At 40.1% G+C, this 23,045-nt stretch overlaps 1 protein-coding gene across 4 annotated transcripts in view; it reads right to left on the bottom strand.

The window, feature by feature from the left end:
• Aplp2 (amyloid beta precursor like protein 2) overlaps positions 1-23,045 on the bottom strand; it is a 61,791-nt gene that overhangs the window by 25,097 nt on the left and 13,649 nt on the right. For all 4 annotated transcript variants that reach the window (XM_055601157.1, XM_055601159.1, XM_055601160.1 and 1 more), the window contains exons 2-3: positions 5,969-6,142; positions 4,739-4,862 (exon numbers count right to left, since the gene is read on the bottom strand). In XM_055601157.1, coding sequence (XP_055457132.1) covers positions 4,739-4,862; positions 5,969-6,142 — 298 coding nt within the window. The remainder of the gene's footprint in view (positions 1-4,738; positions 4,863-5,968; positions 6,143-23,045) is intronic.

Raw genomic sequence — 23,045 nt, 5'->3', positions numbered from 1 at the left:
CCTAGAATTAAGAGTTACAGGAGGGGCTGGAGAAACGGCTCAGAGGTTAGGAGCACTGGCTCCTCTTCCAAAGGTCCTGAGTTCTATTCCCAGCGACCACATGGTGGCTCACAACCATCTATAATAAGATCTGGTGCCCTCTGCTGGCATGCAGGCAGAACACTGTATATGTGGTAAATAAATAAAGAATAAATCTTAAAAAAAAAAAAAAAAAAAAAAAGTTACAGGAGGTTTTGATTTACCCAACATGGGTATTGGGAACCAAACTCTTGGTCTTCTACCAAGAGCAGCAAGTATTCTTAACTGCTGGGTGAACCATCTCTCAAGCCCCCAGGAACAGTTAATTAAACAAATTAATATTGACTCAAAATATTGTCATTGAATATTTAAAAGACTGAGAAACTCCCCTGGGTAAATTATAATGTGATTCTTTTTGAAAAGAAAACTATAAAGGAGATTATTAAGTATGGTGATTGTGTTATCATTATACAATAGATTGTTCCTGCTTTTAGAAGCAAGCTTAAGTTGTTTGCAAGTGAGCTTTTCAATGTTCCAACTTATTTTCAAATAATGTAGTGCCTATGTACTGAAGGAGGGGCTGGGGAGCTGGCAGAAGTCAAGGGAAAATTTGAAAAATCTAGGTAAAGGGTAGAGGTGTTGACCATTAATTTGTTCTCTTTAAGTCTCAACTTCAGAGGAATGGAGGAAGTCTGGCTGGCTTCCAATACAGTAATGGGAGCTCCTGTACTAACTGTTACACAAATGGGAAGACGGGTGTGAAGACTAATATCATTACTAATTCAAATGTTTAATGTTTCTTAATTTTCTATAATCAAAAGAAAGTCCGTGTGTATAACTGGATCACTGCTCAGAGATTCTGATTAAGCTATGTAAATATTTTCCAGGTGATTTTGATGCAACCACATGGCCATAGAAGGGCTATGTGTGCTTTCTTAGCTAGGGCAAAGATGCAAGTAAGCACTATGGGAGAACAAACAAGCTAGCCTGAGGTTAGGTGCAGGGGAACAAGGAAGAAAAGGGAGCTCAGCTGTGGTTGCACATGCCTATTTAATCCCAGCTCTCTGAAGGCAGAGACAGGTGAATCTCTGAGTTAAGAGGCCAACATGGTCTACAGAGGGAGTTCCAGGATAGTTAGGGTTACACACAGAAAACTTACTTCAAAAACAAAAAAAGGAGAGTGAGATAATGTGCAGGCACAGTGTCCTAAAAAAAGATTTCTAGCTCAGCACTGAGAAAGTCTAGGCAGAGCTATGATCAGTTCTGACATCACGCCTGGGTCCTTCAAGACACTGTCTTGGTTAAGAAAAGGGAGTCACTGATCTTACCCCGGGTGTTGTGGTGATGTGAGTAAGAATGGACCAGACAGGCCCATATTGAATGCTTGGTAATTAGGGAATAGCACTACTGGGTAGAATTAGGAGGTGTGGCCTTTTTGGAGGAAGTGTGTCACTGGAGGTGGGCTTTGAGGTTCAAAAGCCTAAGCCAGGTACTTTCTTCCTGCTGCCTGAAGATGTAGACCTCTCATCTACCTCTCCAGGACCATGTCTGCCTGTGTGCCTCCATGCTTTCCACCATGATGATGATGATGATGATGATGATGATGATGATGATGATGATGATGATGATGGAGGACTAAACCTCCAAAACTGTAAGCCAGCCCCAATTAAATGCCCTCTTTTACAAGAGTTGCCTTGGTGATGGTGTCTCTTCACAGCAATAGTAGAGGGATGAACTGTGTACCCTTATCATACATTTCAACAATAAGAAGTCTCCATGTTATACATGACAACTGGGTTTCACAACACTATTAAACTATTAGACAGGACAGCAGAAATGTTAATGTAAGTTAGATAATGGCTCTTTCAGGGATTCTTAAGGCCTAGGTGAGGTAGAACCTGTATACAGTAAGAGGTACTGCATTTTAATTTGTAACTTCTATCTTTTTATATACAAATTGCTACATCAAAAATTTAAATCAGCAACTTCCCTACATCAATATACTTGATAGAAACCCTAAACAAACGTACAATGCCCATATAATGGAATATTACAGATCAGGTTTAGCTGAGTTAACTTATTCTGCTTATATAACATTTTAGATAAACTCAGAAATGATGTCAAATGCACTTTGGTAGTGGTTCTTGACAGGGAAGGGGTGTAAAGCAAATGAAGGACATGGACATAGGGGAGAGACAGCATGGCAAAACCTTAAACAGTGATGGCAAGTCCATGAATATAGTTTTAACTTTTCAGAATGCTTGAAATATTTCAGTATTAAAATTTAAAATAAAATGCTTATAAATATCAAGAGTCTTATTCAATACCTCCACTCTTTAGCTATTCAATAAATGAATCCATCTTTTTGAAGAAACAGAATAAAGTTAAATTTGAAAATACACTAAACTCCTATTTTGGGGAGTCTGGGAGTTTAGACAGGGCCTCACTATGGAGCCTTGGCTGGCCTCGAATTCGTAACAGTTGTACTGCCTCCGCCTCCTGAATGCTGGGATCAAAGGTGTGTGTCCTACTATAAACTCTTAAAAATGGAAAAAAAATACTGACTGATTCAGTAATTCCGACTTAAAATGTTTACCTTCAGGAAGCAATAAAACAAATGTCTTCTATTCATCAAGAAGGAATCAAATGATGGTACCTACACATGAGAATACTATCGTCACAAGAACTACAGTTATATTTAACATGGGTTTTTCTACCATGGTTGGTAATTAAAAAAAAAAATCAGGAAGCAAATATTAGACATGGCAGCACAAATCATTAATCCTAGCACGGTAGCGGGGAGGCCTGGCCAAGCCTACACAATGAGACCTGTTTCAACCGAACAAACAGTATCAGTAAACAAAAGCTAAAACGCTTACCCTACATCCCTATTCACTCTTCCTTCAAGTTCCTTAAGGCCAAGCCTATCTCAGGCAATGACATGCATACCCTCAAAGTAGCATATAAGAGCTGCCCAAGGTCAATTTTAAAAGAACCTATGCAGTTTTATCCAAATGCAATTTTATGCAATTTTTAGAAAAAAAAAAAAAAAGATTTAAGTATATGCATGTGTACCTGAAGAAAACCTCCCATTATATAACAAAATGTTCATCATGGCTAACTAAATACAGAAACTGGAATTGACCACTTTTACTTCCTGCCACCATTGCAAGCTTTTAATTACCAAAAAAAAAAAAAAAGTAAGCTTTCCAAACAGTGAATTTGGAAGTAGTACATCTGAGCTTTGCCCCCTCCATCATTTCACTGCTCCAGGTTGCCTTTTTTTACAGTAATCTGCTAGAAGACTCTATGGGGAAAACTTACCTAAGCAGATCATTACTCATGTTTTAGAAACACTGAAAACAAAATGCTTTGTCTTACTTAGTTTATATCAAAGTTTCTAACGTTGCTCAATTTAACCACTTTTCAGTACAATACAACAGCCATATACTTTCCTACGTCCTTGTACAAACACAAAAAAAGACTGGTTGGGGTGCTCAACAAACAGAGCCATGGACAAAACCTATCCCGACTTTCTGAGAAGCGACAGTTCTGAGTTGCCTCCAACTCAGCTCTTCGTTTTTATCATCTCAGTCTAGTCAAGCAAGGCTATAAGGTAGCCTTGTAAGTTTCAAACCCTTTCCCAAGGTTCTGAAATCCCTTTTAGAATAACAAAGGCTGTTTACCACTTGGGTAAGACCCTAACACGTGTAAATAGATCTACAGCAAAAGTACTGCCAGCTGCAAGTAAGAATCATTCACTGGGCTCCTGGGGCCTATGGCCAGGCATCAGAAAGACAGCACCACAATGTCTGACTTTCTTGCTACATGGGAGCCTAACAAAAGCAACATATTCCATTTTGCTGATGTCTGTAGTTTAAGGGAAAGTTTTAATGAAGTGAGGACGAGGAATAAATTTAACAAACAGCTCGAATTAGATCTAAAGAACCCCTCAGGGTTTCAGTGTTAGTGCCTCGCCTGTGTTAATACAACTGTGAACCAAGCACAATTGTTTCACCCTTACTAGCACATGAGACTCAATCTGTTCTTGAAACACCCAGACTGTAGTAATGTGAGCAACCATTCACATGTCAGGCAAGAAAGGGTTAAGAGGACTACATTCACCAAGTAAGAACCTCATTTCTGAGGAACACACTGTCACTCACAGCTTTGTTCAAGTCCGCACTAAATGTTAGCACCAGCAATAACGTGACAACACTTGGGTACAGCCCCAGCCCTTCAGAATGGCGGGTCCACACAACATCTGGCCCTGGCACCTGGCCACAAACTATGAGTCATTTTCCTCCTACTGACAACTACCACTGCCTGATCTGACTAACAGCCCACATTTGGACAGGATGAACTGCAGGGAACAGAGGACCCTTTTCCTTGGCTGCTTTCCTTAGTACTGTTTCTCAAAACCTTTCTTAACGCTGATTTCAAATGGTTAATGTTAAGGGTAAATGTACACTGCTTTTCGGGTAATGCTTCTGTTTGGTGTCCTGGGAAAGGCTCATCCTCCAGAGACAAGAAGGTTCACAATGGGAAAGGCAGAGAGTCACAAAGAAGAAGTCTACCAACCATACAAGGAAGCAGTGGGAACCCATGAGAAATTCCTCCATTAACTTCATTTTAACAGATGCAGGGCACTTCACTGTAAGCCAAGAGCACCGTTTCAGGGGTGGGGAGGGGCACTTCTAAAAGGCAACCAAACACTTACCCAGACACTTGAATGGTATGACAATGTGACTCTTGCACTGTTTTTTGTCCCTTCGGCACCAACTATCAATACTGACTGGCTGGTTTGCTTCCATCACATTCGTGATCTGCAGTTCTGGATATATCTGTTTAACAACAACAACAAAATCCACACAATAAGGCTGCCTTAGACGGTTAAGTCCTTCCGCCTACACCCATATGCTACATCAACCTCAAGTTCTACTATGCTATTCCACATTCTAGTGACAACATAAAAATAGACTGAACTATTAGTTTTCCTTTTTTTTTTCTTTCTTTTCTCACAGTTTGTTTATAACAGATATTACCCAATTTTCTCTAGTCAAGTTTTTTGAGACACGACTATCAGCCCTAGGCAACTGGAGAACAGAATCATCTGACTTGCCCATCTTGTGATAGCACAGTTTTTAAACTTGTCATTAAACCTGCCTGTGACCTTGTCAAACTCAGCCATTGTCTGGATGGACATGGGTTCCCTTGCACAATGATTCGGTTGATCCCTGAGCGTTTCCATAGCAGGTGCAGGCCCACAAACTCGCCATTGTTACTCTGCATGTGAAGACTGCACCTGCTCCCTCCTGTGCCAGTGCAAACAGGTAGGACAAGGCTAGCTTTCTTTTGATAGCTTATATTTCTGACTCCTTCCAGGGATTACATTTAAAAGGGGGACTCTGTACGTAAAGCAAATAGAGCAGGCTTTCAACCCTTTCAAAACAAATCTGACTGGGTGTCAAGTTCATACAAAGGATGTGCATAGGTGGCTGAGCTCCGGAGTGATACATTTAAGAGGACAGTCAATAAAGTACCTGCTAAAGGATTTAAAATCATACTTCATCCCTGGTACTATACATGAGTCTTCACAAAAGGTTAAACCACCTCACATTCTTTTGTTTCTAAAGCAAAGGTTAAGTCCTATCATATATAGAGGATACTTCACAACACTGGCAACTTTCTATGAACAAGCAAAACCCACAAACATATAAATTTTTGCTTTCTGTCTTCCTAAAACAAAACTAGGTACCTACTAACCTTCTGCAAAGAACTAAACTCACAACATAAACAAGCAAAACTTCTGCAATATCTAAATCATACTAGATACTTAGAAACAAAAGGGGCTGGGGTTCTGGTTCTTAGTACTTTGATCTTGGGCAGGGGAACACAGGCACCCCTGACCCAGAAAAGGGCGGGAGTAACTTTCTGGCAATACTCTTACCTCCTGGCAGTACTGAAGAACTTCTTCTTTTGTTCCAAGGCAGCTCTTGGTGCCTGATGGGTCAGGCTCCCATTTCCCAGTCTGAATGTTCACATGCATATTCAGCTTCCCACAGGACATCGCAATTTGAGGCTCAGCAACAGCAAAACCTGTTCCAGCATTGGCTGCAAGAGCCTATCGAAAGATAAACCAGAGGTTTCAGATTTATTCAAATGATTTGCAGATAGGCACAGTCATTTAGCAGTTCATATAGGATCAACATCTTACAGCTACAACTCAGTACAGTTCTGTTTATTTCAAGATCTAAAAGCTGAAAATGAACCAAAGGGGTGGATGGAAGGTGCTGAAGAACTCTGTAAGAATATTCTGATGTGGTCTGAGGGAGGGAAGGGGGGGAAAGAATGTTAACAATCACTAAGCCGGCAAGATGACTTAGCAGGTAAAGGCACTTACTGCCAAGCCTGACACTATGAAATCCCCAGGACCTATATGGTGAAAGGAGAGAACTGACTCATGCAAGTTGTCCTCAGACTTCCACTTGTGTCAAGGCCCTTGCATGCACTCCACTATCACTCAGCCATTGGGGTGGGGGGTGGGGGGAAGGAATGGACATAATAAAAAACTACCAGAAACTACACATAACTGAAGTCCCTTCAAGCAAGCATTTCAAGGCTAATAAAAGGAAATACAAGTTTATATTTGTTGAAACTAATCCCTAAATGTGAACAGGTTTATACTGACTCATGGGATTCATAACAAGGTACTATAAATTAGAGTGTCTGAACAGCAAGATAGCCTCCCAGAATAAACATGGTTTAATATCAACTTTTTTTTTTTTTTTTGGGGGGGGGGTTTACTTCTTTTTTAAAGTATCTTACAATCTCAGATATTTACGGTTTTTGTCTTTCTCCCCTCTGGTACTGAAAACACACATGCTAGGCCTGACCTCTCCCATTTTTACATTTCTTATTTTTGAGAGAGTCTTGCTAAGTTACTCAGGCTTGTCTTGAAACTCATTTTGCTCAGGCAGGTCTTAAACTCTTCCTGCCTCAGCTTCCTGAGTGGCTGGATGATAGGCCTGTGGCACTTAATATAAACAAATCCGTGTCCCAGGAAGTATGCCAGAACTGAAAAATGACCTTTCGGTGTATGTGATGAATATAATCCTGTATTTTGGTTGTGAGCCTAGCCTTTAACACCTGAGCCATCTCTCCAATCCGGTGAAGTGAAATCTAACCTTTCCTGCACACTCGGACTATCTCAAACCTTGACTACCATCTAATACAAGCTACCATTCCTTCATACACAAGTCATGAAAGCAGTGAACAGCTGAAAGTCCAAATAATTAATTCAATCAATTAATTATAAATAAAATATACAATAAAATATCTGCATCAAGCAACTATATTTAATGAAGTGCTAAAGGCTCAGTATGCAAGCAATAACAAAAAGTCATGACTGCACTTCCTCATACTCCAAGTCAAAGTGGAGTACTTAGAAAAAGGGAGTGGAGAAAGTCTAAAGAGGAAAGGAATACAGCACTGACAAAACATTAAAGAGAACATGGCCTCAGTTAGAGTAGAAAGCTAATGAAGGAAGCTTCCAGAGGAAAGTGATGTTTGTGTGGAGATGTGAATGCAGTAGAGCCAGGTCTACACTGGTAGCACAAGGATTCTAATGCTGAATAAAAATATTCCAGCCATTCTTTGGCAACACCCACGTTTTATGGCCACACCTTAACCAATAACAGCTCAGAAATAGGCAAAAAAAAAATGACATTTTGTAATCATAAAGGCAAGGCTTTAGAATACAGGCATCAGTGCAACTAGTGTTACACAAGTCCCCCTTTACCTATGAAGGTATATTCCAGGACCCCAGTGGATCCTAAAACTATGGAGTACACTTAGCTATATAAATGCTTCTTCCATGCCATGATAAAGTTTAATGCATAAACTAAGCCCAGCAAGCAATAAACATCAAGGGGCTGGAGAGATGCATCAACAGTTAAGACAACCAAGGCTCAACTCCCAGCGCCCACATGGGGGATCATTTCTAACTCCAGTTGTAGGGAAATGGTCATCCTTTTCTGGCCTCTACAAGCACCAGACATGTATGCTGCTATGCACAGACATAAATGCTAGCAAAACACCTGTAGACATAAACTCAAAATAAAACTTAAAAGAGAAAACATAAACTTGCAATAATTTGCTTCCTCTATCTATAAATGAAATAAAGATAAGAGATTCTTAGCATGTTTCAACTCCATATGATCTTGTGTGAATCCTTTAACATTGAAGGCACCTACTAAACAAATAGGATTTACCACTATCTAATCATTCAAAAGACTGGGAGGAGAAGAGACAGCATTTGCCCTGTAAGTCCTCAGAATGAACAAAGATAAAAAAGTGTTGATTAGCTGTGTAAGCTCATTGAGCCACAACATTGAAATAGTCGATTCTAGTGCATTTATCAGCCAAGACTATGTTCCACATGTTACTCATTATGGTTGTTGGCTAAAAGACCACAAGGGTTTCAACTGTATAAATGCTCAGTTAATGGGTCAACCACGGAGGTCAATACATCAGTGTAAGTGCTTTGATTTCTGCAGTGAGATGGTCAGTGTTATCTTCCCTAAAGAGTCTAAAGTATCAGAGGTTAAAGCAACAGGAAGCAGAGCAAAACAGATCCTCACATCAGTTACCACCAAGAAAAAGAGTAACTGGAATCAATCCAGACAGCTAATAGGATACAGTGATTCACTTCTGAGTTCAGAAAGATTAATCCTTGTGGTCACGAGAGACTCTCAAGACCGTATCCTCTGAAATATAAAAGGCCTCTGTGGGCCACATCTAGGAATCAACTAATCAAACATACCCCGACCTCACCTAGAGTGTGACAGGGTCACTGTTGTATGATGCTTGTACTTCTTTACTTGGAAATGTTCTTATTTAAAAGTGCTCTCCATTTTCTTAAGTACTGACTATGCCTTGATCCATTACTTCAACATATAAATCAATCCACTTCCTAATCTAACATGTTATAAATGGGACTTCACTGCCAAGTCAGCACTTCTGATATCCTGTGAACTTGGAATCCGCTACGAAAGAAAATTAATGCCCCCACGTGTTGGCACTTAAGCCAGTCTAGTCTCTGTGATCTATGCACAAGGCAGCACTTTCAAGGCCTTGAAAACAAACTGCATCAATTGCTTTCCTAGCCAGTGCCTCCACTTTACTTAATAATTCATTCTTAATAAGAAATATCATTTTATTAATTTGGCTCAGAAAGAATTCAGGTAAGGAAAGGAATTCAACTTAGTAGAGGGTGCTCTTAAGAATCTGAAGAAACTTACAGCATTTTCGGTCAATGAAGAAAACATAAATCTGAGCCTGCAACAAGTCCCTCCTTAATATCACTTCAAGAGCCCAATCCCCGGATGGAGTTCCTAAGCTGTCTCCCTTCTCAAAGCTGCTGGGACCAACACAGGCACATAGCAGTTATTTTTTTTTTTTTTTCTCACTTATGCTACTACCCCTATCTCAAATCTGGCCCTGTAGTTTGATAAAGAACCTACCAAACTGGCAGCATCATCCCAAGGGCAGAGTTTTCTCCTACAGCTGTGAGAATGGGGTCTCCTTAGATGGAAAGGCATTGTGTAGAGATGCACTCCACCCGCTGGAAGCAAGTCAACAGCTCATTTCCCATAAACAGAGTGAAGCAGGTCTCTGTACCATCTACCTAGGCTTACAGGCTAGTAGTGATAAAAGACACTCTTACTCAAATGTTCTCACGCCCTTTTTAAAAAGAAAAACATAAATAACAACCAAAATTTGAAGATTCATTTCACTGCTGTTCAAGTGTTGAATAAAATGACATGATTGCTGATCAGTGGTGGTGCATGCCTTAGGAAGGGGAAGGGAGGTCTCTATGGGTTCAAGGCCAGCCTGATCTACAGAGAAAAGTTCCAGGACAGCCAGGGCTACACAGTAAAAAATTGTCTATAAATATAACAATTTAAAACTTTTGACCACAAACTTTTCACCAAAGACTTACTTATCAAAAGAAAGTGAAATGCATTCTGTCTTAGCATACTTCAAGATATTTGTCTCAGGAGAAAAAAAGCATGAAGTGTATGCGTGGGGGGGGATCTGGTAATAAGTAAGGAAAAAAATCTCTCTCAAGCTATTACTAACTACAAAAAGGAAGACAATTAGAGTGAGAACACTAATCAGACGCTAGTGTGAATTTCACCAGCAACAAGACACTTAAGGAAACAGGTCAGGAAAAAAACACAACTGTTACAAATCAGGAAAGACCAGGCACAAACAAGGAATGAACACAATGTGGGAGCTTGAACAGAATCCTGGAACAGAAAAAGGCCATCAGTGGGGAAATCAGAGCAATCATTTGCATAAGCTGTGCCAACACAGGCTCCTGTATGAACTCTATGGGTTATATAAGATTAAATTCCTCAGCCGAGCATAAGAGAACTCTGCAGTATTGTCAACTTTTACTTAAGGCCTAAAACATTCAAAGTAAAATGATGCGAGAGCTGATGTAGCTTAAAACAGCACTCACTCAGCACGCACGACAAGTGGGTTAGACGCCAGCCGAAAAGAAACAAAGTGGTTTTGTTTGAACCCTGATTACACTCTGGAGGGCATAGCTTCAATTTTATAAATCCAATCTGTCAAAAAGACAAGACAAGCTGGGCCTGGTGGCATGTGTGTATAGTCCAGCTTCTGGAAAGGCTGGGGTGGGAAGGCTATTCAAGCCCAGAAATTTGAGGCAAGAGTGGGCAACACAGCTAGATCCTACCTCAAAAAAGGGGAGGGGGAAAGAAAAGACAAACCTTTAGATCAGGCAACTAGTAAGGATTATCGGAGCTCGCTGAACACCTGAAAAGCAAACATCCTAACGCAGCATATAATAGATAATACTACATCTTAAGCACCTCTAGGCTTGTGAGATCATTCCCACAGTGTGCACGTCATGGGCAGGAGTCTCAGAATGAGAATAAAGGAGCTGGCACAGCACAGTATTCACCTCTGCTTCCTGACTCAAAAGACAGTGTAATCCGCAGCCCCACACCCCTGCTGTCACAGATAGAGCTACTTTTTTTTAAAGATTTATTTCTTTATTATACAGTGTCCTGCCTACATGTAGGCCTGCATGCTAGAAAAGGGCACCAGCTCCTGTTATAGCTGGTTATGAGCCTCCATGTGATTGCTGGGAATTGAACTCAAGACCTCCGGAAGAGCAGTCAGTGCTCTTAACCACTGAGCCATCTCGCCAGTTCAAGTAAAGCCACTCTTAAAAGCCACGTGATACCTACCATAACATTCTGTTCCCTCAAACCATTAGCCAAAAATATACCTTTTTCCCCCCTTAAGTTACCTTCATCAAGCAATTTTCAGGAGCAACAAGAAAAGTAACCGATATACTATGTTTTAAACAGCAGTTCTCAACCTTCCTAATGCTGCTATCCTTTAACACAGATCTTAGTGTTTTGATACTTCATAATTCTAATTTTGCTATGGTTATGAATCCCAATGCAAATATCTGACATTCAGGATATCTGATATGTGACACCAGTGAAAGGGTTGTTCAAGCCCCGTTCCCAAGGGATCATAACCCACAGGTTGAGAACCTTCACAGCACCTTCAACCATTAAGTTTGACCTTCAAACATTTCAACTCACTATTTGACAAAATGCAGAACCTTTAGGCAATATGAAAAAAACCACGTTCCTAAATATCTGATGAGGCCAGAGAGGTGGCTCAGTGGTCAAGAGCACTTGCCACTCCTACAAAGGACCTGGGTTCAGATCCCAGTGCCCATATGGTTGCTTATAACTGTCTGTAACTTTAGGTGATCTGATGACCTCTTCTGGCTTGTGCATGCACATGGTGTACACATGTACAAGCAGGCAAACATTTATAGACATAGAAATAATTTTTCATTTTTTATTTTTATTAATTACAGTTTATTCACTTTGTATCCCACCTGTAGCTCTCTCCCTCATTCCCTCCCAGTCCTACCCTCCCTCTCCCTTCTCCACTCATGTCCACTGTTAGGGGAGGTCTTCCTCCCCTTCCTTCTGATCCTAGTCTGTTAGGTCTCCTCAGGAGTGGCTGCATTGTCTTCCTCCGTGGCCTGGTAAGGCTGCTCCCCCCTCAGGGGGAGATGATCAAAGAACAGGCCAATCAGTTCATGTCAGAGACAGTCCCTGTCCCCATTTCTATGGAACCCACTTGGACACTGAACTGCCATGGGCAACATCTGTGCAGGGGTTTTAGGTTATATTCATGCATGAGCCTTGGTTGGAGTATCAGAAAAGACCCCTGTTCCCAGATTTTCTGGTTCTGTTGCTCTCTGTGTGAAGCTCCTGTCCTCTCCAGATCTTACTATCCCCCCCTTCCTTCATAAGATTCCCTGCACTCTGTCTAAAGTTTGGCTGTTAAGTCTTAGCATCTGCTTTGATAGAGTGCTGGGTAGAGTCATTCAGAGGCCCTCTGTGGTAGGCTCCTGTCCTGTTCCCTGTTTTCTCCCTCTTCTGATGTCCATCCTCTTTGCCTTTCTGAATGGGGATTGAGCATCTTAGCTAGAGTCCTCCTTCTTGATTAGTTTCTTTAAGTGTACAGATTTTAATATGTTTATCCTATATTATGTATCAAATATCTACTTATGAGTGAGTATATACCCTGTATGTCTTTCTGCTTCTGGGATACCACAAAACAAAAAGACTGCCTACAGATTGGGAAAGGATCCTCACCAACCCTTCATCTGACAGAGGGCTAATATCCAGAATATATAAAGAACTCAAGAAGTTAAACAGCAACAAATCAAGTAATCCAATTAAAAAATGGGGTACAGAGCTAAAGGAATATCGAATGGCAGAGAAACACTTAAAGAACTGCTCAACGTCCTTAGTCATCGGGGAAATGCAAATCAAAATGACCCTGAGATTTCACCTTACACCCATCAGAATGGCTAAGATCGAAAATAAAATTTTAATGATGGCATTACAATTGAAAAATTTTACATTTACTCATTGTACACAGGGGAGTGTGTGCATGCGCCATGTGCTGTGGCACATATGTGGAGGTTAGAGGCCAACCTTCAGGAGCTGATTCTCTCCTTCTACCAAATAGAACCCAGGGTTGAAACTGAGGTCATAGGTCTTCACAGCACATATGAAGCCATTTCTCTAGGCTACATCTCCAAGTTCTTGGCCTTTATTTATTATACTCCAACCTAATTCTAACTAGAAACAGGCAAGCTAGGTATAGGAGAAAATACTAAACATAAAAAGCTATTATTCTTTTTTTTAAGCTATTATTCTTACAGTGATGCAAATCAGCTGTTAGGTATTATTGTCAGACACAATCGTTCATACAAATAACCTCACTGCTTCCAATATTAAAGCAGAAATCAAGTATCATTTCCAACACTGAAAATGGTTTAGACTGTCTCCAGGCTTTATATAGGAACATGGTAATTTGTCCAACTGGATTATATTGTTAAAAATCCAAGCACCATAATTAACTAGAAGTCTGACTTTTACTTTATGCAAAATGGAAGCTGAGTCTTACATAAAGAAAATTGCAGAAAAACACTAATGCTTAAAATTGGTTCCCGTTCCTGCCCAGTTGCTGCCATAACACAGGAAGTCTAGGAAACCTATTTCCAGGTGCACTGAGCCACTAGGGACATGTCTTGGATAAACAGCCTTCACACTGAACTCTGCTCAGAAGTGGTACATGAGGTGGTAGCTAAGAATATGACTGTTAAGTCCAGTTTCATCACCAACTACCTGTACTACCTCTCAAGGTTTCCTTGTCCCCTAACCCAACTTTTTCCATTAAAATGACAGGCCAGGAGTTGAGATGATGCAACAGTTAAGAGTACTGCTTGTTCTTTAGAGGACCTGGGTTGGATTCCCAGCACTCACATGGTAGCTCATGCCTGTGACTCTAGTTCCAGAGGATCCTATTGCCACTTTCTGGCCGCCACAGACACTATGCACACACAGTCCAAAAACATATATCCATACACATCAAAAAAATAAAATTTAAAAAATAACTTTAAAAATTTTTTATATTAATTACAGTTTATTCACTTTGTATCCCAGCTGTAGCCCCCTCCCTCATTCCCTCCTAATCCCACCCTCCAAAAATACCTTTAAAAAAAATAAGCCAGGCATGATAGCTCATACCTGAAATCCTTCTTGAAGTCTCACTTGGGACAAGAGGGGGCAGGGCTGAATAAAGAAGATTAGAAGTTCAAGGCTAGCCTAGGCTACAGTGTGAGACTTTGTGGGGAGGAGGCTGTACTGAGAGGATAGCTTATTTGATAAATTGACTGCTGTGTATGAGGATCTGAGCTTAACGGCTAGCACGAAAAAGGCTACACAACTGCAGGGTGTAGCCTGCAGTTAACTCCCAAGGTTAACCTCTGGCTTCCAGTAAGAGCGCATATCCATGCTCCTCTGTAACCCTGAACCCCACCCCACAAACACAAATGTTATTTAAAACAAAACGAAAAACTTTTATATTAGATGAGCTTTTGTACATTTACCAAAGAAATATAATCAGATCTTCAATAAATATTGTTTGAAATATTGCTTATCACACAAAAGGAGTTGGAGTACTATGGACATTATTATCAGGACTTACATTTCTTCATCTGTACAATAAGCTACTAATATACCTACTTCTAAGTCTCAGGCCTGTCGTGAGTACTAAGTTAATTAATCAATTAATTAATTAATTAATTAATTATGCACAGACAGGTGCAATTCCTGCTGTACAAGCAATGTGCTTGCTCCTGAAGATGGAATTTTCTCTGGCTGCAATTACACAGAATTGGACTTAAATTAGAGGTACTGAAGTGAAAAACACATGAGGACCCACGTGATTATCCACTTTCCAAAAAACAGGCCTGCATGAAGCAAGCTTTAATGACTGCATTTTTTATGTTATTAAATTTGGAAATGGATTTTAAAAAATCAGGTTGCATTACTGCTCCATACTTTATTTTGTGGGAACTCAGCCATCAAATATTTATATGAACAGCCCTGCCATTTTTAAGGAAAACTACCAGGAGCTGCTGATTGCCTGGCTCTGAACCACTCTCCAGATGAATCAGAGGTGAGGTCAGGATGAGCCTGCTTCTACTACCAGGGCACATCTGAGACTAAGATATTACAGGGGCGGGTGAGAAGCCTCGGCAGGCAGGCGCTTGCAACACAACAGATGATCCAAGTTCAATACCCAAAGCCCATACGGGTGGAATAAGCTCAAAGTTGTTCTCTGACCTACACACACACACACACACACACACAAAATAATATTAACAACAGCATCGAGAGTTACATCTATATGGTTTTATTTACCTTTTTTGTGAACTTCACATGCATACATAATTTTGACTATATTCACCCCCAATTTCTTTTCTTGATATTGTTCCATCCACTTTTAGCTATAAAATCTTACAGGAAAGTCAATCCTTCTTGATCTTCTAATATTTTTAACTTTAATGCCAAATAAATGAATTTTAGCTTATACAAACAGATCAGAAACCTACAATTCAAATGGTGAGGCTTTCCCCCCCCCCCCCACACTGTAACAGATAAAAGTCTACTTTCCCAAGGAATATCACTTGGAAACTCACTGAATCACGTTTCCCTACGATGACACAGTAGCAATTTGCCAACCTCTGCAAAGCATGCCAGCTAACCGCAGCGATCAGGATGCCAAGGGGTTTCTGCATTAGCATATTACCCACATCGTGTGGACTTAGGCTTAATCTATGAACGCACTGGCACTAGCATTATTTAGGTTGTTACTAAAAGCTACATGTGCAGGGTTAGGAGAATGTACAAGAATGAATTTATTTAAGTATTAGAGGAGAGAAATGATTTCAAGTAACAAACACCTAGAAAATGCTATGGATTAAATATTTCATAATAAAATATGTTCAATTTAAATTATTCTCAGTGAGTTACATAATAGAAATGATGGTGGGTTTTCTACGGGATATCTGAACACAAGCCTGGCAATCCTCTTAAATGATGAGCAGCCTCTAGCTGATCTGATGCTCCAGGATGTTTCGTTTTCATACGAATCAAATCAGTCAATCATATAATTGCAAGCATCTTTTAAGTTCTTATAAATCATAGTTCTTACAATATCCCACTTACTGAGTATTTACTTTGGAGATTTTACCAGGTTGAGAAGTTATCCAACATTCAGTTTTAGCCAAAACATACATTACTACACAGTGTCAAGACTTCATATCTGAAAGACGGTGTGTTAGGTTTGAAACTGACTTCACACCAGTTCAGTTTCCCTTCACTCTATCTGGAAAAGGTTAGAAACTAATCCGTGTAACTGGAACACTGATGATTTCATATACAGGATGACTTCCTAGTATTTACTTTCATGAGTCCTGTCTTTCACTTGCATGTATGTCTGTGCACCATGCACATACACTGACTGCAGAAACCAGAAACTGGGTGTCAGATCCCCTTGGAACTGGAGTTAAAGACTGTCTCAGCTGCCCCAAGGGTGCTGGGAATTGAGTATGGAATCATTTTCACTGGCACTTTAAGAGAAGTTCCCCCAGACACCTTCTAGGGAGTTAATAAGGTCTACAGCACTTGCTTGGTGACACCCTGAAAAGTGAGAACCACGGAACAGTGGTGTAGCTAGGTGGCAGAGTGTCGGCCCACACTGCATGAGGCTCTGGTTTCCAACTTCAGCACTGCCTCACGACAAAAGCTGGAGGTGAGGAGGTGATCACAACATCTCCTACTATGTGTATATACACAACATGCAAGGCTACAGGCCACTGCCTTGCTTTGAGAGGGAGTGCCCTGAATTCTGATATACCTTCTTTTCACGTTTATTTAAAAGCCACAAAATGACAGCACTGGTAACTAGATAGCCCTGTTTTAAAAAAAAAAAAAAAAAAAAAAAAAGTTCTTTTTAATAATGTGAATTAGCCGAAACCTCCTCTACCCAAAACTTCCTTGCTGGGCTTGTGAGGTGGCTCAAAGGTAAAGTCACTTGCTGCCAAGCTGATTTTGATTCCTGGGGCCCATGCTGAAAGGATAGAACAGGCTCTCCTCTCTCAAGTGTCCTTTGGTTGCCACATGCACACTGCTGTCAACAAAATTAATATTTTAAAAATTATAAAAACAAATACTGAACGCCACAGACCTAATTCTTTATTTCCAAGAGTCTAATATACCAAATGGCAAAAAAAAAAAAAAAAAAAAAAAGTGTTGGGTGAATTATCTGTATCTTTCTTCAAAACTAAAAAGGATTTTTTTTAAATGACTGAATGATTTTCACAGGGCAAGGAGTTGTTCACATTTTAAAAAAGAAATGTTTGAACAGTTCTGTTAAGTCTTTCCCAAAATGCAGGCAGTATTATTTATCAATCTGGATTAAAAAATTTTAATTGTTAACATCCATTAAAACTGGGAGAATAAGAAAAATATAAGTGTTCCACCCTCTTTAAGTTCAAAGCAAGTAAAAAAAAAAATCTTTCTTGTGATTTATATAGTATTTAAATTTAAAAGTAAACAAACTGCACTATCAGCATGCACCAGAGCTGCTTTCAAACAATAATTCTTCCTGTCTTGGACCAACGCCCATGTACATTACTGTAATTATCAGCAATTAAAAAAATAAGGTAATAAAGCTAATATACTCCATAAGTCAGTATGGTTACTGCTTGCCGAAAGAGCCATTAATTAGCCTTTCTTGGTATAAGCCACCTAACTACTAAATAAATGCATAAAGGGGAGCAGGAAAAGTCACAAGCACTAATAAAAGGAGTAAGTAAGGATGAAGACACAGTGAACACCCCATGAGCAGCAGAAATTACAACAGCACTTTAGTTTTGCTAGTCAGGTGGTCCCCAGGGAGCTGGATCAGTCTTCCCTCCAAGAACCTGTCTCCACCCAGCTCTAGGTGGCAGAAACACTAGTTTGTTCCAAGAGATCAACAGCACAACTAGTAGAGCCTACAAGGCCCAGAATGGGGCAGTCCCTGATTAGTCCATCTTCCCCACGTTCCAGACCACTCTCAGAGTTAGGCCCAAGCCAAGGGGCCTCATCCCCAGTCTCCACTCATGATTCTTTCTCCCAGATTCTCCCAAAGCAGATGTGTTCTCACCTTTCAGGACTCTGTTCAGCAGACACCCTCAAGGACTCTTTCAGTCCTATGCAAGTAAAGGCTCCTCCCAGCCTGGCTCATGTGTTTACCTCTTTTCCTAACCTCTATCTAGCAACAGTACCTAGAATATAGCAGGTAAGCAATTATTCCCAGAAGAGAATCAGGCTCTAAACCGAGAGCTCTTGGATTTTGTTTTATATATTTCCGTAAACTACAGCCAACAGTGATTTCTAAGTCAACACAGGATTAGCTTGCATATCAGTGTACCTACAAACAAGAAACGTGTGCTGAAGAGATATTCAAGAGCACTTGCTGCTCATGCAGAGTTCTAGTGCCCGCATCAGGCAGCTCACAGCTGCTGCAATTCTAACACCAGAGGATGTGATACCCTCTTCTTATCTCCACAGGCACTTGTGTGTATGTGGCATAAATTCAGGCATACACATACACACACACACACACACACACACATTAGTATAAGAAATCTTTTAAAAGAAACTTGTGCAAAAATAAATGGCTAAATAATTTTTTTAAATCTATGCAAAACAGCAAGTTTCAATTTTGAAAACTGTAATCTTTGCCAAATGACTTCTTACACGTGTGGTTTGAAAATACATGGTATTGTACACAATACAAGGCAGCAGAAGCATTATACCATAGAGTAACATGGTCCCTCGCCCAACGTAAGCACAACTCTCAGTGGTAGTACAAGGCTGTCAGGTTTTAAGCTGCTGTTTACCTCCTCTTTTCTTAACGTATACTTAGCACTTTCTTGGTCTTTTGAGACCAGGCATTAATTTTTTTAAAAAAGATGTCACGCCTTCTTTACAGATAGGACAGTTGTGCCATGTTATACAAGCCAGAGGACACCTTACAGAAGTCAGCTCCTCTACCTTCTGAGTCTTGGGAAATGGAATGGGATGTCAGCCTTGACCTAGCACTTCCTTTAGCCACTAAGCCATCTCCATGGCTCTTCTCTTTACAAGTTTTTAACTCTTATTTTATTTCCTTTTTGGTTTTGTTGTTGTTGTTGTTGTTTTGTTTTTTTGTTTGAAACAAGGTTTCTCTGTGTGGCCTTGGCTGTCCTGGAACTCTCTTTGTAGATCAGGCTGGCCTCAAATTTGCACAGATCCACCTGCCTCTCTCTCAGTGGTGACTAAAGGCATACACCACCACACCAGGCCTAGAAGTTTTAACTCTTAAGCCACCACACTAAAAGCATTCAATTCCTTGCTCTGGACTAAAGCTGTACTTACTTCATAATAAACATGTGTGCTGAGGATTACAGTCTTTTCTTTTAAAATTTATTTTTATTCAATGTATGGATATTTTGTCTCATGTATTTCGTGTACCACATGCATGCCTGGCACCCACAGAGGTCAGAAAGAACAGGATGTCAGATGGCCTTGAACTGGAATTACAGATGACTGTCAGCCACCATATGGGTACTGGTAACTGAACCTGGGTGTGCTCAACAATGAGTTTTATCTGAACTGTTGAGACATTTCTCCAGATCATACTTGGATATCTATTTCTCCAGAGACGTCTCACTGTTTTATTACTGTGAAGAAACACCATGAGCAAGGCAATCGGTGACTTGCTTATGGTTTCAGTCTTAATTCATTATCATTATGGCAGGCAGCATGGCATTATGCAGGCAGACATGGTATTAGAACAGCAGCTGAGAGTTCTATACCCTAATCTGCCGCAGGCAGCGGAAAACAGGGAACTGGGCCTGGCTTTTAAAACCTCAAAACCCACCTCCAGTGACACACTTCCTCCAACAAGGCCACACCTCCTAATCCTTCTCAAATATCGCCACTCCCAGATGACTGAGCATTCAAATATATGAGCCCAAAGGGGTCATTCTTACTCACACCACCACACTAGAATCATCAAATTGTATCTTTCTTTTTACCTGCTTTGTGTTCCATATACAGACCTGAAACTGCCAGAAAGTCCCATGAATGCCCTGCAGTGCACACACTGAAGTCTGCTGCTTTTACTTCTTTCTTACTTGAAGCCAACAACCCTCCCTCTTCCACCTCCCTACTCTACCTGAACCCACTGTTCTCTTGGCCTGAGATTATCAGTCCTCAAGAGTCCTTCCTTTTTCCTCTGGTTTCCTCACTATTTTTGTCTTTCTTGACTGACTTCCATTTTAGGAGCTCACAGCTTCCTCAGAACATACCTAAAAATAAAAAATTTCAAGCATAACAAATCTCAACAGGTTTTTATTTTATGTATACACTTTATGGGTCATATACATAAACACTAAATTGAATCTGAAAATTATATTTTTCCTCAGAATTTGAAGTCTTCTGGCACTGCTGCTGAGAAACCAAAAGCCAATCGCCAATCTGATCCTTCTGTGAAGGTCTGTTTTTCCCCATCTCCCAATGTTTGGTATTGTTTAACTTCAGCCCTAGCTCTTAGTGGAATGAGCAATTTCCTATTTGTAGTCTGTTATTTCCACTCCTTGGCTTTCCTAGTTTATTTTTGTTCTCTCTTCTTCCAGTTCATTCCTACTGATCTTCCTCTCAGTGGTATAATGTATGACTGACAGGTACGAGACCTAGGTTCTATTCCCAGTGTCACAAAAATAAAATAAAAACTAAAATTCTGGTAACTCCTTTTTAATCTTTCCAGCTAAAGTTGGCACTGATGGTCTATGATGGCTGCTTCATTTGTACATATTCAGCTTCTTCACCCCATATACCAATTCACAAGCAGTGGCTCTGCTTGGTGAAGGCTTTCCCAGGCTTGAGTCCATATTTTAATCTTTCCTAAGTGTTATTTCTATTGCTTTAAAAAACACTAAACATCATTCAGTTTCTATGACTTTTATTTAATCACAAGATTAACCATTGTTCAAAATAACACCCAATAGGACGTCTATTAATACAGATCCTGAGGAAGCCAGCAAAACCTCAAATATCTAACAGTTTCTATAAAAGACAGAGAGAGCAAGATTTGTTCTAGTTTCCTTCTGTTATGATAAACATTCTCAAACCAAAGCAACTTAGGGGAGGAAAGGATTTATTTAGCTTACAATTCCAGACCAGAGTCCACCAATGAGGAATATCAAGGCAGGAATTCAAAGCCAAGACCCTGAAGGCAGCCCTGACTGCTATTCCATGCAGAATTATGCAGAATTATCTCTAACCTCTGAACTCTCTCACAGCCTAGGAAGTACAGCAGAAACCACACATTACTCACAGGCACAAGCTTGGCTAGCTTTTATGCAAAGCCCAGGACCAGCTGCCTGAATAGAGGTGTCCATAATGGGCTGGGCCCTCCCACATCCATTAGCAATCAAGACAATCTTCCCACCCCCACCCCAAACAAGGCCACAAGGCAAGCCGATCTGGGCAATCCCTCAACGGAGGCTCTTCTCAGGTGACACTAGGCTGTGTTGACACTTACAGCTAACAAGGTTGCTCTAAGGAAAAAACAAACAAAAAACATATAAGGTTAGGCAGAAATACTGTTGAGAAGGAGATAAGGGTGTCACCAAAGGCTCTGCTACAAATTATTGCTCAGTGTAGAACATATGCCTAGTGTGTTCAACAACTCAATGCACCACATAATGAGAAAAATTACCAGCAGCTCATTACTCAAAGTTTCATATTTCATGGTTCCCATTACCTACAAAGAACCATAGCCTAAAAATATTGAATGGGAAAGTCTAGAAATAAACAATTCATAAGTTCTGAAATGCCTACTATTCCAAGTTAAAATACGATTTCATTCTGCCTCACCTAGGGCACAAATCATTCCTTTGTCCTATGTCATTACCCACCTAAGTCATTTAGTAGCTGTCTCAGTTATCAAACTGCTCCAGCACCACAGCATGTGTGTTCAAGTAACCTCTGCTCCACCTAGACACCAAAGTGGTGATGGCGGCAACTCAAGCTTGCTTTTCCTTGCTTCTTTCCTCTCTTCCTCTCTCTCTCCATTGGGTATAGATTAACTAGACCCTTGTGCATGCTAGGCATGAACACCATAAAACACTTCTTTCATATACCATATTACATTATCACAAGGGGCAAATTCAGTTCAGTAAGACACAGTCATGTCATCTTAATTGCAGCACTGTTAAGACTGACCTGCTTATTACTTACTAGAATAGCTTACTGTGCCTTACTTACTAAGCTCTATCATAGATACAGATATAAAGATATAATGCTCAGGAAAAAAAAAAAAAAACATTAGACACACAGTACAGAGCTCTGCAGGATCGGGAATCTACTGCACATTCTGGAACAGACCTCTCACAGGTGAGGGGGACTGTTATAAATGTCAAGGGATCATTTCTAAACCAACTTTCTCCTTCTTCCTTTTTAACAAGGGTTGAAAAGTCAGACGTCTATACATAAAAAATAGAAAACTACTTGGCCCCTGCTGTCTAATGTTATTTCTTCAAAACCTGGTATGACTTTCTACATTGAAAGTTCTATTATTTAAAATGGAAATATGTACCTAGAATCTAAATACAATTAAGCCTAACATGATGAGGATAAAATAAAATAGGAACAGGCCACACTCTATTTGCAGGCTGTACTTTTTTTTCTTTTCTTTTTCGTCTTTTTTTTTTTTAAACCTAAATTTAACATACTAGGATTCAGAGTAAAGAGGGCTGACAATCTAAAAGAACAAAATTTGGCAAACCTAAAAGGCAAAGTGTAAGCTAAAATTTCATTGACCCTGTCCTTTACAAAATTATTGTAATAATTAACTCTAAAGACCTTAGAATTTGGGTACAAGGTATAACTCAATGGCAGTGTATATGCTCACAATGCCAAGGCCCTAACTTCATCCTCAAGGCCGAAAAGGTAATTTTGGCAATTGAGGATGGGAAGACTTAATATTGCTATGGTAACACCATG

Source organism: Psammomys obesus, unplaced genomic scaffold (assembly GCF_907164565.1).
Source record: "Psammomys obesus unplaced genomic scaffold, mPsaObe1.curated_primary_1811, whole genome shotgun sequence".
NCBI classification, from domain to species: Eukaryota; Metazoa; Chordata; class Mammalia; order Rodentia; family Muridae; genus Psammomys; species Psammomys obesus.
Note: the sequence above shows the minus strand (reverse complement) of the source record. Positions and strands in the feature narration are given on the sequence as shown.